The sequence below is a fragment of the Rhincodon typus genome, chromosome 14, assembly GCF_021869965.1.
Source record: "Rhincodon typus isolate 14 chromosome 14, sRhiTyp1.1, whole genome shotgun sequence".
Lineage (NCBI taxonomy): Eukaryota > Metazoa > Chordata > Chondrichthyes > Orectolobiformes > Rhincodontidae > Rhincodon > Rhincodon typus.
This window is the reverse complement of record NC_063345.1, coordinates 62946957-62974468: the sequence shown is the minus strand read 5'-3', so window position 1 is coordinate 62974468 and position 27512 is coordinate 62946957. Positions and strand designations below refer to the sequence as shown.

The 27512-nt window shown below is 38.1% G+C and overlaps 1 protein-coding gene across 13 annotated transcripts in view; it reads right to left on the bottom strand.

The window, feature by feature from the left end:
* The window catches only part of hdx (highly divergent homeobox), a 92104-nt gene that overhangs the window by 31005 nt on the left and 33587 nt on the right, over positions 1-27512 (bottom strand). For all 13 annotated transcript variants that reach the window (XM_048605351.1, XM_048605353.1, XM_048605352.1 and 10 more), the window contains 2 exons: positions 24946-26082; positions 20522-20575 (listed from right to left, as the gene is read on the bottom strand). In XM_048605351.1, the coding sequence (XP_048461308.1) occupies positions 20522-20575; positions 24946-26082 (1191 nt within the window). The remainder of the gene's footprint in view (positions 1-20521; positions 20576-24945; positions 26083-27512) is intronic.

Genomic DNA, 27512 nt, shown 5'->3' with positions numbered 1-27512 from the left:
TAACCTCCCCTTTATAACAGATTGAGAGGTGAGAGGCAGGTTATACTACTTTTCACACTTCCTTAAACAGATTGTGAGGCGACACGAGCTTCTCTGGGTGTTTCGGTTTTAGTTATCAGATGGAAGTTGACATCCACTTCATAACAGTTTGGGGGCTGGAGTCTGGGATCTGGCTACTTCATGTATGGGATCGGAAAGGATCTGAACGGATTTGGACGGATCTGAAAAGATCTGAACACACTTGGGGTAAGAAAAGCCCCAGCAGATTTAAACAGACTTGGGGAGGAGTGTCCTTGATCTTTAAATAAAACCTAAGTGAGAAGTGGAAAATCTATTTATTTTAGCTTACTCGTGGTTGGCTAATCAAAAGTGGGGCAAATGGCTCATAACACTGCAAAAGAGGTTCTGGGCTTTGAGAATACTTTCCAAATTTGCCAAGATAATTTAGGAAAACAGAGGAAGTATGTAATTTTAGACTTAACTAACAGGCTAGAGTTGGGTTTAACTAGGGATAACAGGAAAGTTGAAATTGTAAAGGAGTTAGTCAAGCATTTAGGTATACCAGAGAAACCATCAAGTGCAGTAGAGTTAGGAAAAATTAAATTGCAAATAAGACAACTGGAGTCAGAGAATGAAAGGTAATTGAAACAATCTGAATTACTGTTACAAGCAGAGGAAAGACAAAAAAAGAGTTTGAACTTTGGAAATTGCAAATTAAACAGGTAGCCGACTTAAAATGATGGGAATGAAGGTAGAAGATATGCTTAGGTGAGGAGAGTGATGATGAGCAGACCCATCGTAGCCAAAGACCTGATAGGGATATGTACAAATATGTCAAAACTTTACCACAATTCAATGAAAAAGATAAAGAAGACTTTTTAATTTCCTTTGAGAAATTTGCGAACCAGAATGAACTGGCCAGAGACTGCATGGGTAATGTTAATTCAGACCAAGTTGGTAACAGGGCTAGTGAGGTGTTTGCAGCACTGTCAGATGACATGTCAAGAGAATATGAAGTAGTAAAACAGACTATTTTGAGTGCCTACAAATTGGTACCAGAAGAATATAGTCAACGGTTCAGAAATACAAGGAGGGAACCAGGTCAGACTTGCCTCGAGTTTGAAAGAATTAAACATAGTAACTTTGATAGATGGGTATTAAAGATAGAAAAGACATATGAGGCTCTTAGAGATTATTCTGCTGGAGGAATGCAAAAACTCACTTCCAGAAATGATACGAACTCATGTTGAGGAACAGAAAGTTAAAACCAGAAGAAGAGCTGCAGAGATGGTGGATGAATACGCATTAGTGCGTAAATCGAAATCTAGCTTCTGACAGCAATTCCATTCGTGAGGGATAGAAATTGGGGAAGAGGAAAATCCTTCAATGAAAAAACAAAAAGGTGGTAAACTGTTCCCAGTGTGATCTCATGTGAAAAAAGATATGCAAGAGGGTGAAAAAGAGGTGAAAGGCCTCAGGAGTTTCCACTGTAATAGAGGAGACACACAAAGTCACAGTGCTGATGGATCAAGAGGGGCACTAGAGAAAAGGATGCGATAAGAGAGGCTAAACCAGTGGGATTAGTTGAGGTAGTGAAGGAAGTCCCAAGATAAGTTGAGGATCTGCAGGACAGTGCACAGCCTAGTCACATACTGGATAATAAGATAGTGCCTGATCTCTTAAGACTTCATCTCTGTGGCTAAGGTTAATTCAGGAAGAACAGGAAGACAAGATAAAAAAGCTAAAATATTGAGAGATACAGGAACTGGTCAGTCTCTAATAGTAAGTTCCAAGGCTGCGGAACTGTGTGGAAAAAGTTGGATAAGCCACTTACATCATAGAGTTGGACTTACTTCGTGGTTAACTGGCAAGTACCTCTGTTGGAGACCGTGAAAGAAGTTTCTGCTTTTGTAACCCCAAGTGGGCTATATCAATTTAAAGTAATGCCCTTTGGAATGAAGAACGCACCAGCCACATTTCAAAGACTTTTAAATAGAGTTGTGGCAGCATTGACTAATTGCGCTGTCTTTATCGATGACTTGGTGATCTTTCACCACTCATGGACAGATCACATGATGCATTTGGCAGAGCTCTTTGAGACACTACAGAAGGCAAAGTTGGTCATAAATTTGGCAAAGACAGAATTCACAAAGGCTGAAGTGATGTTCTGAGGACACAACTTGGGACACGGACGGATGACACTGAAGAATGTGAAGATGAAGGCCATCAAGCAATTTCCAAGACCATCCTCGAATAAAGGGGTGCTATGATTTTTGGGACTGAGCAGATTCTACAGGAGGTTTGTGCCAAATTTTAGTAGTGTGGAGGCTTTGCTGACTAATTTGTTAAAGGAGAACACGAAATGCTAGGAGGCATTTGAGAATTTAAAAGCCGTTTTAACCACCGTACCAGTTCTAGCCACGGCAAATTTCTTGAAACCCTTTAAAGTCGCTATTGACGCAAGTGATGTAGGGAGTGAAGCTGTGTTGTTACAGGAGGATGATTGGGGAATTGTACGGCCAATCGGTTATTTTTCAAAGAAACTCAATATCTACCAGAGAAAATATTCAACCGTTGAAAGGAATTATTGAGTTTGGTACTGACCTTACAACATATTACTGTTTTTGTTGCAAACAATGTATCAGAGATGGCTATGTACACTGATCACCTTTTGGAAAGATTTAAAGATAAGAACACCAGATTATTTCATTGGAGTCTTATGTTACAAACATTTAATTTACAGATTGTACATTTTGTAGGTCATGAAAATGTTATTGCTGATGTGTTATCGCAGATTTAAAAGGAAAATGTGTATAAGAACAGCAGTGTTCAATGTTTTCATACTAATATATACATAAATGTATAACTCTAGATTAATGGTCTATTAATAATAGCATTAGGATTTTTAAAAAACAAGCTGTCTTTTCATCATGATGGTTCTTTTTTATCCTTAAGGGGGAGGTGTTGTACTCTAATGAACCTCACTTTTGGATTGGAAGGCAGGACTTTAGAATTTGTTTGTAAAATGATGGGGGAAGCGGGGAAAAGTGTGCTCCCTTTAAAAGGTGATGCGCTTTTTCTCAGCTTGGAGATTTTAAAAAAGTGTCTGCGAGCAGCAGCAGGTACAAAGAGTTCCTGAAATTGAAATAGTTATATCAAAAGGCTGTATGGTTAGCAACCCAGGCAGTAGTCTTGTTATTAAGGCAACCAGTTTGAATATCAGCAAATTAATTTAAACCAGGCACTTAGAGACTAAAAACCAATTAACTTTGAATCTGATGGTTTTGACAACCTAGGTCCAATCCTATTGTAAGAAATTGATAGGTCATCAAGGGCACAAAAGAAGACGGTATTTGAAAATTGGAGATAGCAAGAACTGCAGGTGCTGTAGTCAGAGTCAACTTTCCTGCTCCTCTGATGCTGCCTGACCTGCTGTGTTCCTCTAGCTCCACACTGTATTAACAGTATTTGAAAATCGGTGTGACAGCAACTGTTAGAGTTAACAACCAGCAGCCTGAAAGAGAAAATCACTGGCTCTCTCAGAATTCGCTAAGCTCTCAGAAAACCATCATCTCACTGAAGGTACAGCAGTACTCGAAGCTAATATTTCTGACACAAGAATTTGACGGAAATAGGCATTCCTGACTGAAGAACAATGAAGAAGGCACCAAACATTCTGGAAGACATATCCTGGCTGTAATTTCAAGAAACTAAGTTTTAAGTTTTTTTTATTATTGATTTGGTTTATATAAGTTGGACTTGCATTTATTGAAACAGCATCCATTAAAATTTTGTTTTACTCATGAATAGTAGTTAAGGGGGGACAATTGTTTGGTTTGTTGTAGCTCTGCTAATTTTTTCATTGTTACAGTTAGATAAATAAATTGTTACTTGTTGATTTGAGTGTGACTGTCAGGAGTTCACTTCAGTTAAGCTCCCCTTTATGACAGTTTGGGAGGTGAGAGGTAGGTTACACCACTTTTCAGACTTTCTTTAACAGGTCATGAGATGACGCGAGCTTCTCTGGGTGTTTCCGTTTTAGTTACCAGGGAAGGGTCAACCTCCGCACCACGATAAGAACTTAAATTAAGGGATAGAAAGGACCCACTCCCATAGCAGAGAAGTCAGACGAAACCGGTTTAAAGTAATTAGTGATATCATTATTGAGCAGGTCCAGAATTTTTTTCACCCAGAGGGTAGTGAGAGTTTGAACTCACTGTTTGAAAGGATGGTAGAGATACAAATACATACTACATATAAAACATGCTTGGATATACTGGACATGCCTTAACCTACAGAGCATGGACGAAAAGCTAGAAGGTGGAATTAAACTAGATAGCTCCTTTTCGATTTGCATTGACTAAATGGGTAGAAAGTCCTCCTCTTTCAATGCAACAGGAATTTGTACATCCTTTAAAATTAATCTTCCATTCAATACTGTTACATTGATACTCAAAGAGGAAAATTGTGTCCAGGAAATCACAGGTCATTCAGCTTCATGTCAATGGTAAGGGAAAATACTAAAATTGTGACAAAAGGAAACAATTAAAAAATCTAGAAGCAAAAAGAAGTTAATTATCAGTAGTCAGCATGGGTTCCAAAATGGAAAATCCTGCTTGACCAACCTCTGAGTTTGTTGAAGAGTTAATAGAGAGTAGACAAGGCTGATGTAGAAGATGTAATTCAGGAGCTTTGTTAAGATGCCACATGATAGAAAGCTAATAAGATCAGAGTGAGTGGAGTCAGGGACATGCAGCGAGACTAACTAGGTAGCTACAAGACCTAAAACAGTGGGGGATAATGTGAATATTTATAATTGTGCAAAGTGAGATTACAAATAGATCAGTGCATCACATCATCGAGCAACAATTAAAAAATAATTTCCAAACTTGCAGTTAACACAAACATCGAGGACTGGATAGGCAATATCAAGGAGGACTGCAACAAATTACAATAACACTAATAAATCTGCAAAACAGGCAAATGTCTGGTAAATTAATAACATAACTAAGCATAGGGTATTGCTTTTTGCAGAGCAAAATAAGGTGGTTAGATATTACTTGGAAAATTAGAATGCAAATAGGGCAAAGGAGCAAAGGGATGAGGTAATATATTTACACAAATTACTAAATTTAGCAATTAAAAAAAGCTTTATTTCTAAAGGAATAGAACTGAAAATCAAAGACTTGTTCCAAAGCTTATTGCTTATAGTCTTGTCACATTATAAAAAAGATAAAGAGGAACAAACGTGATAAAGATTTACAAGGATGCTACCAGAAATGCAAGGTGATGTTCATCAAGAAAGGACAAACAGGCTGTGTGGCTTGTGTCTAAATATGGCTGAGGGGTTGCCCGAAAGAGATCCCAAAATTATGAAGGATTTTGGTTGACACGGGGAGCAAGTGTTTCCACTTACGGACAAAAGCAAAATTAAGAGACTGACGATGCAAGATAGTCATTAGCAAATCAAATAGATGACTCAACCGATACAGAATACTGTGGGTTCAAGAACCACTCTAGACACCTTAGCACAAAATTTTGACTGACACTCCAGTGCATGCCTGAGACTGTGTCTGTCTTTTAAAGGCATGCAGCAAAGATCCCGTAACGTGATTTCAAGGAACGAAAAAGGGAGATTTTCTCAACATCCTGAAATGTTTAGCCACCCTCCTTCCAAACTATACTCCCAAAACATTATTGCACTGTTTGTAAGTATTTGCTGTGGTTTTCCCTATTATACGACAGTCACTACATTATCATAATACTCAAAATTAGTTTCAAAGTGGTTTGAGAAACTGGCTCTTAAATTGTGAAAAGAGCTATGTAAACAAAAGTCTTTCAAGTCTTTTGACAAAGCAATTTTAGCACTTTTTTGAAAACTGAAAAAAATTGGCATACGATTGAAAATATCTATTTTCTTGCCTCAGTAGTCCTTTATTGCTTGTCTCCTCGTCTACTGATGGTGTTTATTCATGCTGTAAAGCTGTAATTGGCATCTTTGAGAAGGAGGCTCAACCAAACTAATACAACAGTTAGCAGCCTACATCTTTGACAGCACCCTCACCTACAAAAATATTGAGACTCCTCAAAGAAGTTTAAACAAAGAGGACAAGATATCATACTAAACAAAAGAAACATACTGTAAAGCTTAAACTAAAGCTTGTTCAGAAGTGAGTCTTAAACAAACATGTAAAGAGCACCCTGAGGTTCAGAGGCTTAGGAAGAAGTTGCATAGCTAAGGGGCAAGTGGCCAATGTTACAGACAGGGTTGGAAGAAGGGAGTGAGGAACGTTTATCGAGTTAAAACCAGATGCTCCTGTTTGAGACAGTTGGAAACAGACAGGAGGTTTTAGAGTTGAAGGAGGTTAAAGAGGATTATTGTGAAGTAAAGTGGGTCTAATATCCACATAAGTCTTCCCTCTTGCAAATTACAAAGCTCAAAAATACTTTAAAATAGAATCAGTCTCTCAGATCCAAACTCAATGCATCTTCTAAGCTTCACCCTAACTAATTCTCAATGGGGAACATACAAGTAAAATTTAACTAGGCAGCTCTCTTGTGTCATTGTTTACTGCTCATATGGAACACTATTGGGATGATCATTGTTAAGGTGACATCAATTCATTTAAAGCCACTGTTCAAGTTGTCACCTTTGCACTTAGAAGATCATGCAGCTTTAAACTAACCAGCTCCAAAGTGGACAAGAAAGGCACAGTGATGTTGGTTGGATTGCCTTTAATCCTTTGACAAATCTTTGCAAGCCACATTCATTCGCAGCTCAACTGTTCTAGAACTCATTGTGAGGAAAATGGACTTAGTGACAATTTGAGATTATTACAACACTTGTAAATCCTATGAATGCCTAAAAATAAAAACTAACAACTTGTAAACCACTGTAGTCACTTTTTGATAGACAAACTCAGCATCTAATTTCTGGGCAGCAAGGAGATAAATGACCAGATCAACTGTTTCAGTGGTGTGGTTTGAGGAATCAAGGTTCATAATACAGGAAGAAGCTCCCTTTTCTTTTTCTAGTTGTACCATGGTATGTTTTATAGCCATCTGCACAGGCAAAGGGAACCTCGGTTAATATTTAATTTGGAAAGTGACAGTTTTGTCACAGCAGCACTCCCTCAGAGTTGCAAATCTAGATTGTGTGGTAGATTGTGTGGTAGATTGTGACTGATGGACAACTATAACTGCTTGTAGATTTCTGACTTAAAAGAAGCCAATAATGTGGCATGTGACTTCCTTTGTCTTTGTGGAACATTATGCCCATCTGTCATACAGTGACCTTCATTACTTTGGCCCAAGACTAACAAATGAGGAGTCAGGTCACATGTTGTTTATAATAATAGGTATGCCCTCAGGATCTGGAGTTTGAGGTAATCCCAAGCATACTGTCAACACATCTATTCCCTTTAAGAATCTCGCTAGACTTGAAAGGATAAAAGAACAGATTGTACGAATTTGATTAGAATTATATGCTTGCAGGGAAGGCAAACAGACACAAACAAGTTGGCTTGAAAATTATCTTGTTATGACAATGTTTGACAGGGAAAATTTTAAATAAAGTTACTGATATGTAACCAATGCATGCAAAACTTGTTAACGCGATTTATGGATGATCAGTGTTTTAGAGCTCAGTTCATTTGTATCCTAAATGCTTAAGTTATAGTATTTTTGCAAGTACAAAACTGTACATTGTGAAACTGTATGACTAACTGTTACACACCTTTTGAACCTTGCAATTTTTTTTTTAAATGTGTAATGAATATGTGCTTCAGATCTTGGAAAGTGCTCAACTTTTTTCTATTTTACAAAGAAATGTGCTATTAGTTCAAAAGTAATAATATCTAATGCATCACAAAAAGTAAGACTACATGTGCCCTCTTCAAAAAAATAAAAACAAAGCACAGAATTTCTTCTTCCTCTTCATTAGTTTGATATTCTCCTTTAAAACACTTCGCAAGCCACATGTTTTTCACTGACAACGAATCACACAACTCAACTCCAGGCCACTTGTGAAGCATCAGTTTGACGGCAAAGTTTGATTCTGAAGCTGACAAAAAAAGTTACACCACAATGCGTTTTTAATTAAAATCAGAAGTAAACAGTACTACACCAGACAGACCAGATCGTTTCCCATATAAAGTGTTGGATAGCAGACTGCACCTCAATCAAGTTGAAAGCTGAGTCTTTCAAGCTTTGCTGCACTCAATTCATTTAATCCAATAATGTAACAATTAACAAGAACAAAAAGCAGAACAATATAGGAACAGGATTTTCAGACCACCAAGCCTGCACTGACACGAGGCCTTTCTAAACTAAAAGCCTTCAGCCTCCATGCAATCCATACCCATCTATTCCCTGCCTATTCACGTATCTGCCAAGAAATGTTGCTATTGCATCTGCTTCTGCCACATCCTCTGACAACGCATTGCACTTTTGCAGTGCGGGGGGAAAAAAACTTGCCTCTCATCTCCTTTAAATTTTCTCCCCTTTACCTTAAAGGTATATCCCCGACTAATTGACATTCCGACCATCCATGTCACAATTTTCTAAACCTCTACCTAAATTAACTCTATATATCTAAATCGTCAATGCTCCACTATAATGTTCATCAATCAGGAGAGAAGGAAACGTCAAAACTGTAATTTCCTACAACACGAATTGTATTCACAATAGAAAGTATTCACAAGAGTAAATGGAACACAGTAATAATGCTCCTGGAAAACTGCCAATGTTTAACAAGCCCTGTCAAACGCTAGGCTTTCCACCGGTGCCACAAATGCTGCTTTCAGGTTCTTGCTAATGGTTTCTTGCAATACAATAGTTTCTTCGAATCATATGAACAACTCTCTAGTTCCTTAGCAAACAAGAACATTGGCTTGAGGAATACCTTTTGGAAGAAGGTGTTTTTACATGTACACTTTAGTGAGATGGTTACAAAACTGCAACTAACATCAGATACCATGAGATCAATGGGGTTACACTATTGCCCAAAAGTAGGCTGACTGGAGTCCACGAATTGTGATCATTTTTAAACCAAACCTAATCCAACCACTTTTGGGCTTAATTAAGGGCTACCAAGCAACACATTACAAGTCTGCTCAGAGGGCGTGGTTTACTAGTTCAACATGAAGAACCTAGCAATATTATGAGACATTTAACCTATCTTACATGTTCATCTCTGGCTGGCCAGAAAAACCTGGCAGCTAAAAAAGGCAGCAATAACAGTTTTCAGGGAAAAGTAAGCATCCCTGTAGCATAGCTTCTGTGCCATAAGGAGCAAGAAGGCGTCCTCGGAGCCCACTTAGTGGGGCACACTGCACGCGATCCTACCACCATGCCTAATGCTAACACAGCAACAGATTCCTTACCTGCTCACGTGGCCTCTTCCTGATGTTCCCTGCCTGATGCTGAGCCAAAACCAATCAAGCTAGCTTCTGAGATAACAAGGTGTAGAGCTGGATGAACACAGCAGGCCAAGCATCATAGGAGCAGGAAGGCTGACGTTTCGGGCCTCGACCCTTCTTCAGAAATGAAGCTAGCTTCCAGGTGGGAAACCAGCTGAAAACGAAAAGGTGCACACTGTGGAGTTAAAACTCCACAGCATGCAGGAACCCAGCCAAAACGCTTCTGCAGCCCCCACCACGCCCCCCCCCCAACCCTCAGGCACAATTTGTATTAAATTAAATATATCCTTGAATTTTTGGGCAAACTTCAGTAAATAAAAATGCAAAAGCTGCCATATAGTCATTGAGAAATCCAATTTATTCATTGGTGGCACAAAAGTTCAGTCCCACATGCGAGGTTTACTCTCAATCTCTCATGATCTTTATTGCAATTTAGTCTGTAGTAAATCAATTACTCAGTAAGGCCCAATCATGCTCCCTCTTCAGTTATTAATTCATAAACAATCCTGGCTCCATTTATTTATCTCCGTCAAAGTTGTCACAATTTTAAAATTCTACTTCTCCCATTTTTAAAATACTCTTTATTATGTAATTGAGGGAAAATCTCCGAGGGATTAATCTGTCATCCACTAACGCTGATTGGTGGCTAAATCCAGTCCACATCTTTAATCACGATACTCATTACAGATCCCATTATTTAAGAACACAAATAACATGGTTTAAATTCAGAAATTAAGACAGTCTAATTGGTTAAATAGTGTCTTGTTGGCAGTCAAAGAATTGATTAATATGCCAAATAATTAAATCTATACCCAAACAAACACTTTTCAGTGTTACAAAAAATTGAATAGACTTATCAGCAATGGGCTAGGCATCCTACGTAGATGAAGACGGAGGCTGTATCAATCCAAACAAACCCCTCAACATTAAATTAACTGAAACCTAGGGACTGAAGTTCAATAGAGGTAGTTAACTAATCCAGCATTTGAAATCAGGCAACACTCCACACTCCTCCATCAGCATTCCTGGATCTGAAGCACCAGCAGAGTAAACCCATCCATGATGGGGCACAGGGATACCACTAGAGCAAAGAGGTCCTGGGAGTCCTTATTCGTGATTCCACACCTAACATGGATTCAGATCAAAAACAGTCATGAAGACCACCATTAATTATCATCAACCACTTACCCTCAGCTCACAATGCAGCACTCAACTTTGAAGATTACTTGGAGAATGAGAGGAGCAGGGCAAGGGTCACCGAGAGCATCGCTAAAATAGCTGAGTGGTATAATCAAGTTGTAGCTGTCAATGGGGCTTTTTCAGATGTTGAGGGAAACAACGCAATGAAGGAAATAACTGGACCGTTTCATGACCAACCTACCTGCTACACATACAGTAATCACATCAAGTCCTCATTAGGACAAAGTGTGACATTAAATTCCGATAAAAGTTTAGCAATATCATAACTATTTCCTTAGAGAAGCAATTAAATTGGGCTTCGTGCATGCCAAGCATCAAAAGCAGGCCACTCAGTGAACCAATGGATCCCAGAAAAGTCTGCTGACATCCATATCTGGCCAAAAGCTGTTGTGGACAATAAGAAAGAGGAAACGGCTGCATGAACACACGATATTTCATCAAGAGATAAGGCTACATGACATCCTCCCAAACTTGATACCTTCCCAAACTTTTCATCTTCACAAATGCCAGTGTCCAGTTAATTCAGGCCACTGCGCATTACAGGAAAAAGCAGGTGAAAGTCACAAACACAGGAAAATCTGTTTATCCCAACCAGACTGTACATTCATATTAAAGACCTGTGCACCAACCAAACCAAACTATTCCGTTATGGCTAGTACAAGGGTACCTATCCAACTATACATGTTCCATATCCAAAAACGTAACACACCACATTTTGCATCATTACTCCTCTCCACAATCGTCAATAAAATGATACGGAGAATGAGCCCTGACCACCAACAACCTACTTAGACTTTGCCAGAACACCTCAGTATGAGATATCATCAGTTCTTTCATCCAGAGGGAAATGCAAGAGCTGAATGGCAAAGCTATGAATATAGTAACTGCCCTCCACATGAAGGCAACATTCAACCACACAATCATTGTAAAGTTCAATTCAATGAAGGTCAAAAGATAATTTCCTCCACTAACTGGTGTTAGAGCTGATATGTGGTAAGATGGCTGTGAAATGCTCATTTTCAGACCTTTCATCGGAATTGCCAGAATGGTAGCAAATAGGATTGTCAGAAGGTAACCAACATACCCCTACAAGATTTCTGCAGGAAAGTGTCGAGTTAATCATCCTAAGCCACTTCATCAACCAGTTTTCCTTGGTCAGGAGGGAGATGTGGGGCTGCTCATTGATTTGCAACTTATATAATAAGTAGCATATTCCAGACGAGAATGAGACCGAGGCAACATCAGTGTCTGAGAAATGGCAGGTGACATTTCCTTTACACAAGTAAAAGCTAATGACCAACAAGCAAAATGCCAAGCATTTTCACGATCCTTCAAAAGAATCATCACTCCACAAGCAGCATCTTGAAGGCCACCAGACGCATTACTGTTCATGCCATATTAATATTGCAGATGCAACAGGAAGGCAACGGAGATTAAAGAATGATCTAACATTGGCATTTAAGATGATAAATTGAGTTAAGGGAGATAGAAAGGACATACTTCCTTTGGTGAGAAAATTATGAACAAAAGGAAAATGCCCTTGAAATTGGAGCTAGATTTATTATGCTTCACAGAAAGGACTGTATTCAAGGGAACTCAAACCCATTCCATGTAACTTTGTTTTGTAATTTAACCCTTTTAGCTCACATATTATTCTGATGTCAGTGTTTCATCCCCTTCATGACAAATATCAATCCTGAGGGGTAATGCCCAGAACTGAACACTATTTCAGATCTACACTGAATAATTCAATTCCTAGTCGTTCGAAGCTTCACTATTTTTGACAAGTGAAGAGTGTGTTACAATATTCATTGCTCACCTGGATGAAGGCTGCTACAGCAACACTTAAAGAACCTTGGTGCCATTCGAATCAGAGCATTTCACCATGTCAGTGACCTCAGCATTGGACTCAAGTTCCATGCCCATCACTAATGAAGAATGGTTGCAATATCTATTGCATGCAGGATATACCAACTAATCACGGTTACACTAAAATCAAAGCCTTTCCAACAAGAGATCTGCCTCCAAAAGAAAATAGCAAAGTTGTGGGAACATCAACAAACCTAATGATACAGACCACACGTTGCTTCTTCATTATCTTGGACTTCACGATGCCACAAAGCCATTGGACATTGTCAGCAGAAGGCAACCTATTAGCATATTTTTAGGGCGACTGCGAATGCCCACGGCAGTCGGCCATTCAACCGAGCCTGCTCTACTATTAAGTAGACTATACCTAATCTGTATCTTACCTCCATCTACCTACTGTGGTTGCATAACCCTTGATAAGCCCATCATTAAAAATATATCGCTGACAATAATAGCAGCTTTGGCTTTCCACCAACCTAGGTCTAATTTTAAGGTCATGATCACTTGGCTCAGATTCTTCAAGAAGCGAATTCATCCAATGTTGTTCCAAACCCTTCAGCGCTTTTCAGTGTCATTCTTACTTTGAAGAAGGCTAAGGCTAAACACATCCAACCAAAGTGCAGGGCCCAAAATTTAAGGCAGTGCACCTATAAATCTCAAGATAATTTATTTTTAATAATGCATAAATCTTACAGTATTGCATACAGCAATGATGTACAAGTATTCTTACGTCAAATTGGTCTATAAATATAGGAATAATGATGATACAAGTTTATCGTAATTCTGGTGTAAAAAAAAATCTGATCTCATCTTAGGTTCTAAAAACCATGGTAACCATCTACAAAGCGAACCTAAATAGTACACAGCATTATTTAATTCAGCAGTTTTCTGAAGGGAAGCATGGCCAAGATCTTCCCATCTTTGGATAATCAGACATTGGACGATCCCTGAAATGTGCACATCAGTACCCTCAGAATGCACTGACTACCTGTGAACTGCGCTAAAAAACAGAAACTTCCTATGGGCAATTAACTAGTCCCGGAACACTCAAAATTAAGAGTCCGAGACGGAGAATTGTTTAGACTCATTTTCCCAAATAGCTAAACAGGATAAGTTGAAGGAATTAAAACCTGCTCTAATTCCTGGGTAACTATAAAACTGACTCCTGTATGGACATCTGACCTCCTCTCCCCTCACTCTACCACTCTTAACTTGAGCCCAACTCTGCCAACATCAACCATTTGACCCCCGACACCACTTCCACAACCTGAACTGACCACCCCCCACCCACTCACCTAGTCACTATACCGGAGACTCCAACCACATATCAAACCCCATCCTTTAACTCACTTAAACAGCTCAAACTTGTTCACTCATATAGCTTTTCAATGTGGTAACGTCTAACACCTGTCATGTGCTAGTGAATGAATGACTTTGCCAGAATTCTACAGTCTCAGCTGTTAACAAAAAGGACCAGTGGGGCTTGGCTTTTCCTGCCTGTACCAGACTACAGGATTCAGCCGTACTAAAAAGGTACACTGCACACCACTGAAGCCTCCAATATTGGAGGTTGTGAAGTTGAGGCTAGGAATATGTGGGGACAGATGCAGGGTTTAAAAAGGTAAGAGAACAGTAATTGAACAATATCTGCTCTTCTTGGAGGATTTGGGTCTAAGTTTTTAACCTTACTTTTTAAAGATGTTTCTCAAGATTTCAAAATATTTTGCATTTTCATCGATCAACAGCAGATAGGAAAGGACAGACAACCTAAGTAGTCAACACAGTGTGGAGAAGGACCTAAGGTCAGGCAGCATCAGAGGAGCAGTAAAGTCGATGTTTGAGGTCGGGGCCCTTCATCAGGGCAATATAATTACCCTGTAATCTTAAAAAAAACCTTGAAGCTGTACCATTCGTGGCCTTTCCTTCAAATGAAATCCAAAGGAAACTGAAACCTTCTCAATCACCACAAGATGGAGCTTGGGTACCAAATTGTTTTGTTGACAGCATGTTTGAAAATCCATTCTTAAAAATGCTGCAAGCTGGTGCAGCTGGCAAGAGAATCAGTGTTTCCATTGATTTTTTTTAAATATCCAGATCTTAATCTTGGTTAAGACACTAGGATAGCCCGAAGAGTCAGATCTGCTGCTGCAACCATTTGTAACTAACACGGAGCCAAGCTTCAAGTATTTGTAAAATCTGGGCAACCTCCAAATTACACAAGAGACTGTGCAAGCTTCTTCATAATTATTATGCTCTGGCTTTATGAATTGGCATGAAATGCTGATCTGTGACCGCAACAACTCGAATGTACCAACAGAATCAGAATTTTAGCATAGGCACAAGAAATAGTTGTGATACTGCACCAGCTCAGATCCACCTTCAATGAAGCAACAACTGTCATCAATTTCAGGTGCAAGAGCAGCAACTTGGACTAGTATAGCTTTTCCAAAACAGTGAATTTTATCAAGATTAAAAAGCAAAGTTAGGTGCAGGGGGTTAGGACAGAGATTGCTCCCTGCTAGCAGTGTTGTAGTAAGGGAAGGAATAAACCAGACAAGACCAGTCAAAATGAAATCAGTAATAGAGACAACAAGGTGCAGGGCTGGATGAACACAGCAGGCCAAGCAGCATCATAGGAGCAGAGAGGCTGACGTTTCGGGCCTAGACCCTTCATCAGAAAAAATCAGTAATACATGGCCGGAATAGGAGTCAAAGTCAAGATGAGGCAAAGTGAGGGATTTCAAATCAATCCACCGAGGAAGGAGAGCCAGCAGTGTTAGGGAATAGGAGTTTGCATAAGCTGCGGATGATAATTTTAAATAAGTTAAATAACACAGGTTGCAACTCAGGGAGGTTTGGGGCAGGGCCAGAAAAATTGAACTTGTGAAGCATGGAATGCGGTCCTTTGGTCTATTTTGCCAGTGTCAGCTATTTGAATGCAGTGTCCAATTAGTCACCAACTTTGTTTTCTTTCATTCCTTTCCACAGCCCCACAAATGGTTCCTTTTCAAACATATATTCAGTTCAGTTTTGAAAGTTAAATTGAATCTGCTTCCACCACCCTTTCAAACAGTACACGGCAAGTACACGATATCATTATTTGGGGTATACGAAGCATAGATTCTGGGGAAAAAAGGGGGCTAAATATTTACTTTGCTGAAAACACTTCCTGAAATTAATTGTAATAATCCTCAACATTTGGAGTTTTCAAAACTAGGCTTGCATTGAAAAAGAATATGAAAAGGTTTTCAGCGGACAGATGCAGAGAAAAATAAAAATAGTAGTCATTTGCTGAAACAGTGGAGTCCAAACTTTCAAATTACAGCAAATAGAAACGGAAAGAGGAGACTACAAATTACGGCCACATGAAAGGCTAGTGCAGAAGTTCAACAAGTAAACAAAAGCATTTTGAGATGCTGCCCTTCGTCTGAAGGAGCTGGAATACAAAGGGAAGGCCTATACCTTTATTCTCTGAAACAAACTCTCAATTTTATAGGGAAATAATTGCCACACCAAAATAATGTTAAATATATCACAAAGGAAACAATAACACTGTTCAAATGCATGAATAAAGAAAAATAAGCAAACTTCAGGTGTTTTTGGTCCCTACCATTTTTTCGATTTAATTATTCTGCTTGCAATAATAATTTCCCAGCAAATACCATCACAGCATGACAAATACAGCAGCAAGCTGTTCTATTACTCAAGCCTACTCCAACATTCACTTAAACCATGTCTAACCTGTACCTAAATGCCATTTTCCTATTTTAGCTCTATGTTAGTCAATACTCCTGATATTTCAGACACGTTTTAATATAAAGTGCATTGAACAGTTTTCATTAAACTAACTCAGAACAGCCAACAATAGACTTTTTAGAAAATTAAGTGAAAGAAAGTGCATTTTATCCTAATGAATATTGACATAAAACTGTGCTAAACATTTTAACTTGTGCAATCTACTTTAGAAGAACCAACAAATCATTTCCATAAATCTGGAACTATTTCTTCGCTATACAAAAAAATTGCAACAAATTTAAGGAATAAAGGATAAGCTTTTGTAAAACATCTATCACACTACTTCACACTCACTGACACTAGGGTGTTGTAGTAACTCGTTCAGTCCCACCACCCTGGCTAACCAATCATTTCTGGAAAATTCTAGCCCTTTGATTCTCAATGATGTGTTTGTTGTTGGCCAGTAGGATGTCTGAAATTTGTCAAGATGTTTCCAAACATCAAGCTTTTACCTCAAAACCAAAACAGAATAGTGAAGAGTATCAGTATACACTTCATAAATTAAACTATTATATGCAGTAAGTTTGCAGAGCAAAGAAACTTTAAGAAATCCTTCTATTATAATACTGTATTGTTTTATCATCACTGACCAGTATCATTCATAAATTTTGGACCCTCAGATCAGAGCCCTTGCAAAATTCTAGTAATTCCACCACTTAACTCAGCACTGTGATGGGGATATAAATTTTAAAAAGTCACGCATATGCAATTTATTAAGGAGGTATAACTGTTAGATACTACCCATGGAATGTTAATCATATTCAAATTCCAGAAAGTAAAATTTTGCATGATTACTTTTCCGAATGAACCAAGTCAGTGTGTGGAAACAGCACAGCAATCTGTTTAATTTCTGTCAACTCACTCAGGGAAGTCACAGTATCCAGACAAGAATCTGACTGGCTAAAGAAACATTACAAATCAGACTTTAAACTCTTGAGAGTCCAAACATTTTCACTTTATAGATGTGTATGCTTAGCATGAAGTAATCCAGACCATGGCCAAAAAGCATCAAGTTAAATTAATGATTTATTTTGAACAAATACATTCAAATCCCAACTTTAGTTTTTAAAAAACTGTTAATATTAATGGTATATAATAAAACTAATTGGTTTAAAACATGAAAATCATTTTTGCCTCATCATTTTGTATTTTACATTGTTATATTTGCTTTATTTAAAATTGATCAATTTATTTAACCTCAGAAAGGCCTTACTACTTTGGTAGTTTCACAATGTAAGTATAACATGCAATTGTCAAATCAAGTGTATGTGAAGAAAAAGGAAATGACCAACATTATTTGAGCAATCACCAAGTCTATGAATGAGAGAAAGTGTTTTACTCATGTGCAGGCTGGTGTTATCTTAAATTCTAAAACTGCACATCACTGCACTGCAATTCTCCATTACAAAAAAAAATCCTTAGATGGAGATAAACAATAGCTTTGCAAGTTCATAGATTTGATATTTCCTCTGTACACACTTGAATTTTTCAAGAAAATATCAAACTGCAGAATTTTTTTGTACCCCCAAGAAATCATCAGTTCATCTGCTAATTGAATCATATTTCGGTGAAGGCATCACTAACATAATAGTAGGCTAGAGAATTATCTTGCCCCAGTTTTTTTGGGTCCATATCATGGAATCATAAAGCACAGAAACAGACCTTTCAACACAACTCATCTATGCCCACCAGGTTTCCTAAACTAAACTAGTCCCATTTGCCTGTGTTTATTCCATATCACTCTAAACCTTTCCTATCCACTTAGCTGTCCAAATGTCTTTTAAATGTTGTAACTATACTTCCTCTACCACATCCTCTGGCAGCTCGTTACATATACGCATCACCCTCTGCATGAAAAACTTGTCCCTCAGGTCCCTTTTACATCTTTTCCCTCTCGCCTGAAACCTATGCCCTCTGGTTCTGGACTCCCCTAACCCTGGGCAAAAGACCTTGGCTATTCATCTTTATCTATGTCCCTCATGAATTTATAAACCTCTATGAGGTCAGCCCTCAGCCTCCTACGCTCCATGGGAAAAAGTCCCAGCCTATCCAGCCTCTCTTTCTAAGTCCAACCCTCCAGTCTCAGTAACATCTTTGTAAATCTTTCTATCAGTGCTGTGCCCTTCTGAAAGTTCTGAGACAGGCTTGAAATTGGGACTCATTTCAGTAATTTGGATTAACTGTCAGGGTTATAGCGCACCATAGTGGTTTCACAGAAATAACTTGTTGCAGATAAATTTCAGGTCACATCTTGCAAGGAGCAGTCTTCAGGTTAAGACTCAGAGGGGGAAAGAGATGAGAGATGGCCAATTGAGATCTTCAGCACTGTTGTGGAATGCTATGGAGCTAAGCAGTACTCTCCTGCTTCTTCTGGCTCCAAAGCAACCTTAAAAAAAGTTTATTCATCTATCTTGGCAGCAATTACTTGCTCAGTCACAAGCACAGAATTGAGACATTAATGGCCAATTTCTATCCACAAACGTCCACTTATACAATATGAAATTAAGAGCAACAGATCTATTTCTCATTTTGTGAAAAATCACCAGTGCTGCAATCATCAATGCCAAAAACATCAATCACACTTCCACTTCATATTGACAGTATGGCTCATGCTACATGAGAGTCCCTGCTACACATGTGGCTCTCACCACAGGTCGGTCCTGTTCTTGATCAAATGCAGTTGATAAAGAATGAAGAAATCAAAATTAAAGAACAACAAAGTCAAATCTGCTCAACTTGTCACAATGCTAAAACAAAATGCTTTCTGTTGAAGAAAAGGTATTCTAAGTTTTGCCAGTAGTTCTGTTGCAGTCACAATCTTTAGAAAGGAAGTCAGAGATAGAGCAAAACACTCAGTTTGTGATTAGATAGGTTTTTGGCAGATATTACAAATTACCACCATATAATATAATAACGGCAGTTAATTCAATGTCATGCCACGTTTGAACCAATGCTTAAGCAAGAACAAAGTGACACCACATAGAATTCTTACGTAAACAGAATTGTTAACTGACTAAAAGTCTTTGACGTCATTAATGTTTGTCTGTCCTTTTAAGCATACAAGAAAGAAATAAAAGGAAGATGGAAAGACTTGCATTAATAAAGCATTTTCCACAAACTCCAGATGTCCCAAAGCATTTTACAGGCACTTAAATACTGTCCAAAATGTGGCAGCCAATTTGTGCACAGCCATGTCCCACAAACAGCAACGTGCAAATAACCACCTAATGTCTTGTATTGATTTAGATCCACCAATAAATGTTGACAGGATAACAGGAATAGCTTCCATGTTGGGTGTGATGTTATACAACCAGACAAAGTAGGAGTAGTAGTAGACCTTCCTTACTAAAGATGGTTACTGCAAGGGAATCACCAGTAAGATTTCTATTAATTACACTTGTTAGACAGAAATCATTTTATGTCCACTTGAGAAAGCAACAGAGTCTTGATTTAACATCTGAACTGAAAGAAAGCACCTTTGACACCTTTCTTTAACAAAATATCTGCATTATAAATTGAAACAAAATCAGCGTGGCTCCAAAATGTGGCAGGTATTTCAACCTTATTACCATTAAAGATCTGATTTTGTGCAACATTAAGGCTTAAGCTCTTTGCACAAGTCAGAGCTGACTTCCAAGTAACATGATAAATCTTGGTCACTCTATTCTAAAGAAAAGATATTTCAGAAAAAAGCACCAAGTGAACAAGAAAGGTGATCCCAGGTGTAAAAGTTAGAAATACCTAAATTCTGGACTTTTTTTGAAAAGGGGGCTGGGGGCAGTAATTCATTCAAGTACTTCAATATTAAATGTAACAAAATTAATAAATCCACCTTATTACTTCTAAGCAAGCCAGAGGAAACAGTATGCTTGAAATACACCAGTAAGATTGTCTTTACCAACACAGCAATAGATGTATGACATAATGTGTCATGCAAGCAACCAATTTTGATAATTCCTTTTAAATTTATTGAAGTTGTTAAATATGGTGATGGGAGAGTTAGATTATGAGGAAACAAATGACAATGGGCCAAGTGGGCTTTGCATGAGTCTTGATATTCTCAAATATTTTTCTAAACTTTTATTTAAGAAGACAGTTAGAAACTAACATGTCATTTTGACTGATGCCAATATTCATTTTAAACACTGAAAAGAGTTTGAGGGTAAAGGGCCTATAATTTGCAATAATGAAGGAGTAGAAACTTAAAACTAATGACAAAGCACACACATAATACTTACTGTTCTTTTCCTTGAGGTTCCAGTTATACAAGGCAACAGAACGGAGCCAGACACCTGAAGTATAAAAATAACATTTGTGCTCAAATTATGAACTGTAAAACATACCATTAAAGCCTTTCCATAATCAACCAATATCCTTAAGGTGATTCAAGCCATCATCGCATGTTACACATTCATACCAGGTGACAGTACTGAGAATATTTTAAGACTTCAGAATTTTTTTAAAAATTATCACGATGGATCCAGGACTGTCTGAAATGTGTTTACCTCACAATAAATGCAGAATTGCAAACTTTAATTGACAACAGACACAAAGTTGACATCTTTTAACATTTCTGTTAAAGCTGTTGATCAAAGTATCCAAAATAGAAGATCACACAAAAACAGCAGGCAACTCCACTAATATTTCTTTCCTTCACTTCCAACTTTCTCTCGCAATTTTATCTTGGAATGCATTTGGACAGGGACAAGGCAAGACTGCCGTTCGACTCTCTGACTCTAAGCAAATCCCTACATATTTATGGCAACTGATCTTGGACTTCCTTTGGTCAACTGGAAGAGATAAATCTTGCTTAAAGAATTATTCAATAATTAATAACAAATGCCACTGTTGATTGCCACATTTCAGAGACATACCTTTTTTTTTATTTGCTTTCAAGGAGAAGTGTGCAAATAGCATTTATAATAAATCGTATGGAAATCAAGAACTGACCTTGGATCCCAGCATCTGGCTGTTTCAGACCTGAATAGCAGATCACAAACTGCAGCATGTTTACACAGTCTTTACCAACTTTGGAAAAGTCAAAAAAAAAGCTCAGAGAATGAGGCCCAAGATAGTTAATAAATTGGCCATTCCTACTGCGAACCAAGTCAAAACATATTTCTACTGTTTGCACATGGCAGAGGAAATGTTTCCAGAGCAGTATGGTTAGAGAAGAATAGAACTGGGATATGGCACTAACTCAATAGCTCTTTATAAGAGCCAGCACAGGCACAAAGGCCAAGTGGCCTCCTTTTATGCCCTAAGATTCTATACAAAATGAATTAAAGCATTTTGTGCTCTTGTGGCATCATCCACACATCGCAATGGCATAATGTTAACAAAATAGTACCAATTTAGATCAGACTTTAGCAGTGCCAAATCACTCAAACTTATAAAACCTCTTCCTCTTCTGCAAAAGTAACTTTGGAGAAATTATTCAGAGTTCAAAGCACAGTGATGATACTATGGCTTTAAGAGGTGTATTTTGTCCTTTTTTTTGAGCAGAGGTTTTAAGACAGAGGTGAAGTGCTGGCTATAATGATTTGAATAAAGTAAATAGCTTGTGAGGTCTTGGGTTTTCTTTAAGTTGGAACAACAGAAGCAGCCTTAATGGGTGGGGTCAAGCTCCCATGGAACCCAGGTTTTTTTTAGTTTTAGTTTTTCAGTGCCGTTGCTAGAATCTTGAAGTTGGATGTGGAAACTGTTTTTCCTCTCTCTGTTATAGCTAAAAACTGGGGTTCTCTTCCTGCTGCTAGAATTGCATATGAGACCATTTTACTGAATTGACCTTTGCCAAGGGTGTGTTTATGGATGTTAGTAAATTGAAATAGTCACTGTTTAGTAGTTAAATAATCTATTATTCTGTTGTTAAGTTTTCTAATAGAGTGAAGTTATTCCAACTTCTTCATTCTTTTGTTGTATTTTAACTATAGTGTATAAATAAAGTGTGTTTTGCTTTAAGACTGGTAGTTTTACCAATCAAATTGCATCCAGAATGCAACATCTGGCATTTGGCTTTAAAATAAGAAAAAGTTAGGGTTCAGGCTATCATCTTTATATGTTTTGAGGTGGTTTAGTCTGGTCTATAACGACAATGTAGGATTCCAACATGCTGACAATCTCTGTGTTCCATATTCAACGCTCCACACTGCAGCTTATTGGCATTGTTAGAAACTATCATAACTTCAAAATGTGAGGCTACATTTACAGTTGGGCATTGCAGAACTGAAACAGAATATTTCCTCATTTCTATTCTAAATTCAAATAGAAACAATGTAGTCTCTAGTGCAAATTTACCAACATTTTTATACATTTTTCCTTCGGAAATCTGAGCTTAGCAAGACAAGTTTAAATGAAAATATTTGTGTTAATTCAGCAATGCAGGAGATGCAGTCTGCAAAGTGACCTTAATTTTCTGAATGTACTCAAGTTTTGGAAAATATACATTTCAATATGAAGCTATTCATCACTCAGTTTCTCATATTGTCAGTCCACGAAGTTTCTTTTCCTCTCCACCATGAAATTTTGCTGTATCCCATCATTTGAATTTAGCAATTGAGAATTTAGACTAAAATCAGTTGATGCAAAGCTGCTGAATTCAAGTTAAGAATGAGCTATACTTCCATTCACCATTTTTCTCCTCAAAATGTACGACAGTTCTTCAGTCCAATGACATGGATACAATTCAATCTCATTTACTTTTCCTGAACTTCAAGTGCAATACATCAATCTGCAACATAAATTGTTGTGCAGTCCCATTCAACTCACTTGGATGAAAACTTTTACCTCCATTACTCCTTTGAGCAACATCTCCCAAATCAAGAAAAAAAATCCTTCTTGAATATTTGAATGCATTCTGACCATATAGAAAACTGTTAATAGTAACAGACTACGTCTGCATTCCAAAGTTTTGAAATCCTAGCATCTTGATAATTCATCACAATAGAATCTAGTGCCATCCTGGCCATTCCGCATTACCTATTGGACATGAGAAGTTACTACTGACCATTTCAGACCACAGACAGTTGCTCAGCAGGTATCACTATGATTTGCTCCTCAGAATTTTTCATTAAGTCAAACTACCTCCAACCACAAAAATTAAAGATTCAGCTCCTTGCTTCACAGAACTGTGAACATTTAACATTCTTCTCCATGGAAATAGGGCAGAGAACTGCTGTGGACGTAATTTGTAATAGCATTGTAAATAAATTCAAGGAGACATTTAAAAAAAGAGCTTCCACTCCAGCTAACAATTTGAGTAATCTTTCTTCCAAGTTTACCATGCATTAAAGTATTGTAGAAGAGAAACGGATTGAAAACATTTTATTTAATTTGAAAAATGGTAAAATGCACATTCTATTTCAAGGTACAAGGAAGCAAAAGACAGTTTTCTCTCGGGTGAAGAGAGATTCTAAGTAGAACTTTCAGATAACTCTCAGCTAAGAAAAGATGAACTAACTATTAGTGCTGCAATTTTGTTTTACAATTAACTAGTTCACATTATCATATGGATGAACAGATGGTGCACAAGTATGTTTGTAAAGCATTAACACAACATGTTTTCAATGAGTTTCTCTTCTGCAGTACTTTTTATGTTTGGAATACTTGAAAGAAAGATTACTCAAATTATAACGAGGAGTGGACTTTCTTCCTAAATGTCTCCTTCAATTCATTTACAATGCTATTACAAAATGTGTCCACAGCAGTTTACTGTCCTGTTTCCATGGGGAAGAATATTAAATGGTCACAGTACTATGAAGCAAGGAGGTGAACTTTATTTTTTGTGGCTGGAGGTAGTTTGACTTGGTGGACAAATTCGGAGAAGCAAGTCATAGTGGTACCTGCTGAGCAACTGTCAGTGGTCTGAAACGATCAGTAGTAGCTTATCTAGTCTGCAGTACCTATTGGACACGAAAGAGATAGAAAGATTGGTCTGCCAACATCCACAGAACAAGTGTAACAGGAAGTGTCCCACAAATAATTTCAACAACTGCAAGTTAAAGCATGGCAAAATTTGTAGGATAAACCCAAACAGAAATTAAAAGGAGTATGTTATTAACTACACAATCAGTGGAATCTCCCATGATGCATTTGTATTGCAAGAATGTTTCCTAAGACAGGAAGTGTTACCTTTATCTCAATGGGATACAACCAGCGGTCGAGCTAAGATGTGCAAAAGTCAAAATAAAATCTAGCACGTTCAATCTGAGCAGTAGCCTTAGGTTTTGAACTCAACCTTGCAAATGGAAACCAAACAAACAGTCTAACCTTTGATGAACAAAGATTTGCTGTTGCCGTTTTCAATGTACTTACTTTACTACAATACATTTGAGTTTTTATTAAACTTTTACGGGCAATATAAATAACTGATTTTTAACCATTGAGTATACTTGCCTTCAAAACAAAATAATTTTGTTCCCATTATGCAGAAAACAAAAACTGACTAAGTTGAATTCATTCATAAAAGACAATCGTATAAAAATTCAGAAACAAAAGGGTATAGTTACAATGACGGAAAATTACAAAGGTTTGAAAATCAAAAGGAAAGTATTCAGCAAGTGACCAATATGACGTGTAACTACATTTTAAATGATTACATATTGCTTTCTCACATTAGCACAATTGTAACACTATTTCCAATGAAAAACTAAAATATTGGTACCTGATAGTTGCTCTGGGTGGGAGTTAGCCTTTGGTTGCTAGATGATGGAAGGCGGAGGTTAAATGAATCCTCTGATGAGGCAGCATTACTGTACAAGGTCATTGTTGTCCCAGGTGCTCGGAACTCTCCACTACGATAAAACGCGCTTCCAGATATATCACGCGCACTGACCTGTGACGAACCAGTGCCAATGTTCCTTGCTTGTATTGCGAGAGATGTATTTGAGCACTCCATTTCTTTCGAGGTATTCGCTTCAGAAACTCTTGGATGATTCTTCAGCTCTGAACTCATTGATGCAAGCTCCTCCTCCCTTGCATACTCATCAACATCTCCAGTTTCCATGGCAATGGAAAAGCATCCACTTTCCATCTGACGCAAGTTCCTAAATGCATGGTCCCCCCTGTTCTTTGAGCACTGTTCACTGCCTGCCAGTGAGTATACATCACGGATCTGGAGAGAGCTTACAGCAGAGTCTCCTGTGTTTCGGTTAACCTTGGAATCAGACGAACAGCTGGATGTACTTCTTGAGAAAGAGGGTTCACAAGTGAGTTTCCGTGGGCACTGAGATAGCTCTGCAATGGTTGAATTAAACTGTTGTTTCGGCCACCCACCAACTGATTTAGTTGCTGTTGATTGTACTCTATTTATTTCAGTTTGAACATAAGCAGGACTGTAGTTTTTTGTACTGCAAGAATACACAGTGCTGGTGGGGCTGTGAACATTTAATGATCTAGATCCAGGAGTAATTTTCTCACAAATTGAAATTGCAGAGTTCTTGGAAACTGACTGCCTTTGACTTGTGGCATGCTGTTGCAATTCCATTTCAGTTATAGTTCTCCCTATTGGTCTATGCACAAGACCCTTAGGAATGTCACATCTGTGGCCATCCTTTTGGTGAGACAACACTTGTCCACTAGCAGAATGCGTAGAGGTAAATACACCAGTTACCATTACATTCCTACATGGTGATGTTAAAACTGTTTGTTGGCTCTGGGATGGAGAGACAAGGCTAGTATTTTTCACTGGTGTCTCAGATTTTCCCATCGTACTGTTACTTGCTGGTCCTTGCGTAGAGGGTGGATCTTCCAAACTGTATTTTGTAGAATTCAGTTTCCTTCTTTTATTGCCAATCCAAGTCTGCAAAACAGACAACATTAACTGTGCAAATGGCAGATTTTGTTTTAGAAAAGCACAGTCAATTCAGAACATGTTCAAGTCAAAAACTTAAAGCTCAGTACAGTCTTCTTAAATAGATAAACAAGGAAAAAAAGTCAGCCATTCCCCATAATTTGACATGGCAGTTTCAGTGGATAAAAAAAAACCTTTATTACTGCATATTTTAAAAAAAAGCTATGTCTTAGAATTTCAATGCAAGTTAAACTTCACAATTATGACCACCTTCAGATTTATACATGCAGTGTCCAATGACCGAGCCCAAAACCTGCAAAGGTTGCAATTCCAGCCATTTATAGTCAGACTTGCACATAAACCACTAATCTAATGGATGGGCTTTCATAATATAAAGGGTGAAGAAAAAGGATTTTTATAATAACTTGGCTAATCTCACTGGTAGTCGTACATTAGGCTTAGTGCGTGTTCCTGTTGGGTTTCTTTGCCTCAAAAGAGTAATCACACACTAAAACCGGTACAGACAAGGAGTGATGTGATGATCAGGATTTAAAACACAAATTAGAAAACAAATCTGAAACTTGTCTGGGGCATGGGTCCATGTTTTACCCAAAAATATACTCAACATAACTACTACTGAACGGGCCATGTTACTTAGCACGTGAGCATGGAAGAAAGTCTAATAAGAAAGCCCAAATAAACTCACCAATTCAAAAAGATTTCTCTCTCTGTTTCACCACCCACTCTCTACCCTTAAATAGGCATAGCACAAATTCATTACTTTCCATTAAAGAAATTAAAATACGTGGTTGCAAGCAAACTGCAGAGCAGGTTACAGATGATAAAGCACATCGAAATAAATGAAAAAATTAGAGTCCAGTCCTAATGACCCCATTGATAAACTCTTAAGTGGCTGTGAAAATGTCATACTGAAGCTATATACAGAATCATAGAATCCCTACAGTGTGGAAGTAGGCTAATCAGCCCATCGAGTCCATGCCGACCCTTCGAAAAGCATCCCACCCAGACCCACCTCCCTAGCCTATCTGTGTAACCCTACATCTCTCACAGCTAATTCACCTCGCTTGCACATCTCTGAACACTATGGGCAATTTTAGCATGGCCAATCCACCTAACCTGCACATCTTTGGACTGTTGGAGGAAACGGGAGCACCCAGCAGAAACCCATGCAGGCATAGGGAGAATGTGCAAACTCCACACAGGCAGTTGCCCGAGGGTGGGAATCAAACTTGGGTCCCTGGCGCGGTCAGGCATCAGTGCTAACCATTAAGCCACCGCTGTGCTGTGGAAAGTATTGACAATGAGTCAATCAGCATCATACTAACTGCATGCATTTGTTATACATTCTTAGGAAATCCATAAACAGCCAGTGTTGAAACAGCAGGATGAAAATTCTCTTCAAAAGACAATCGTTAATA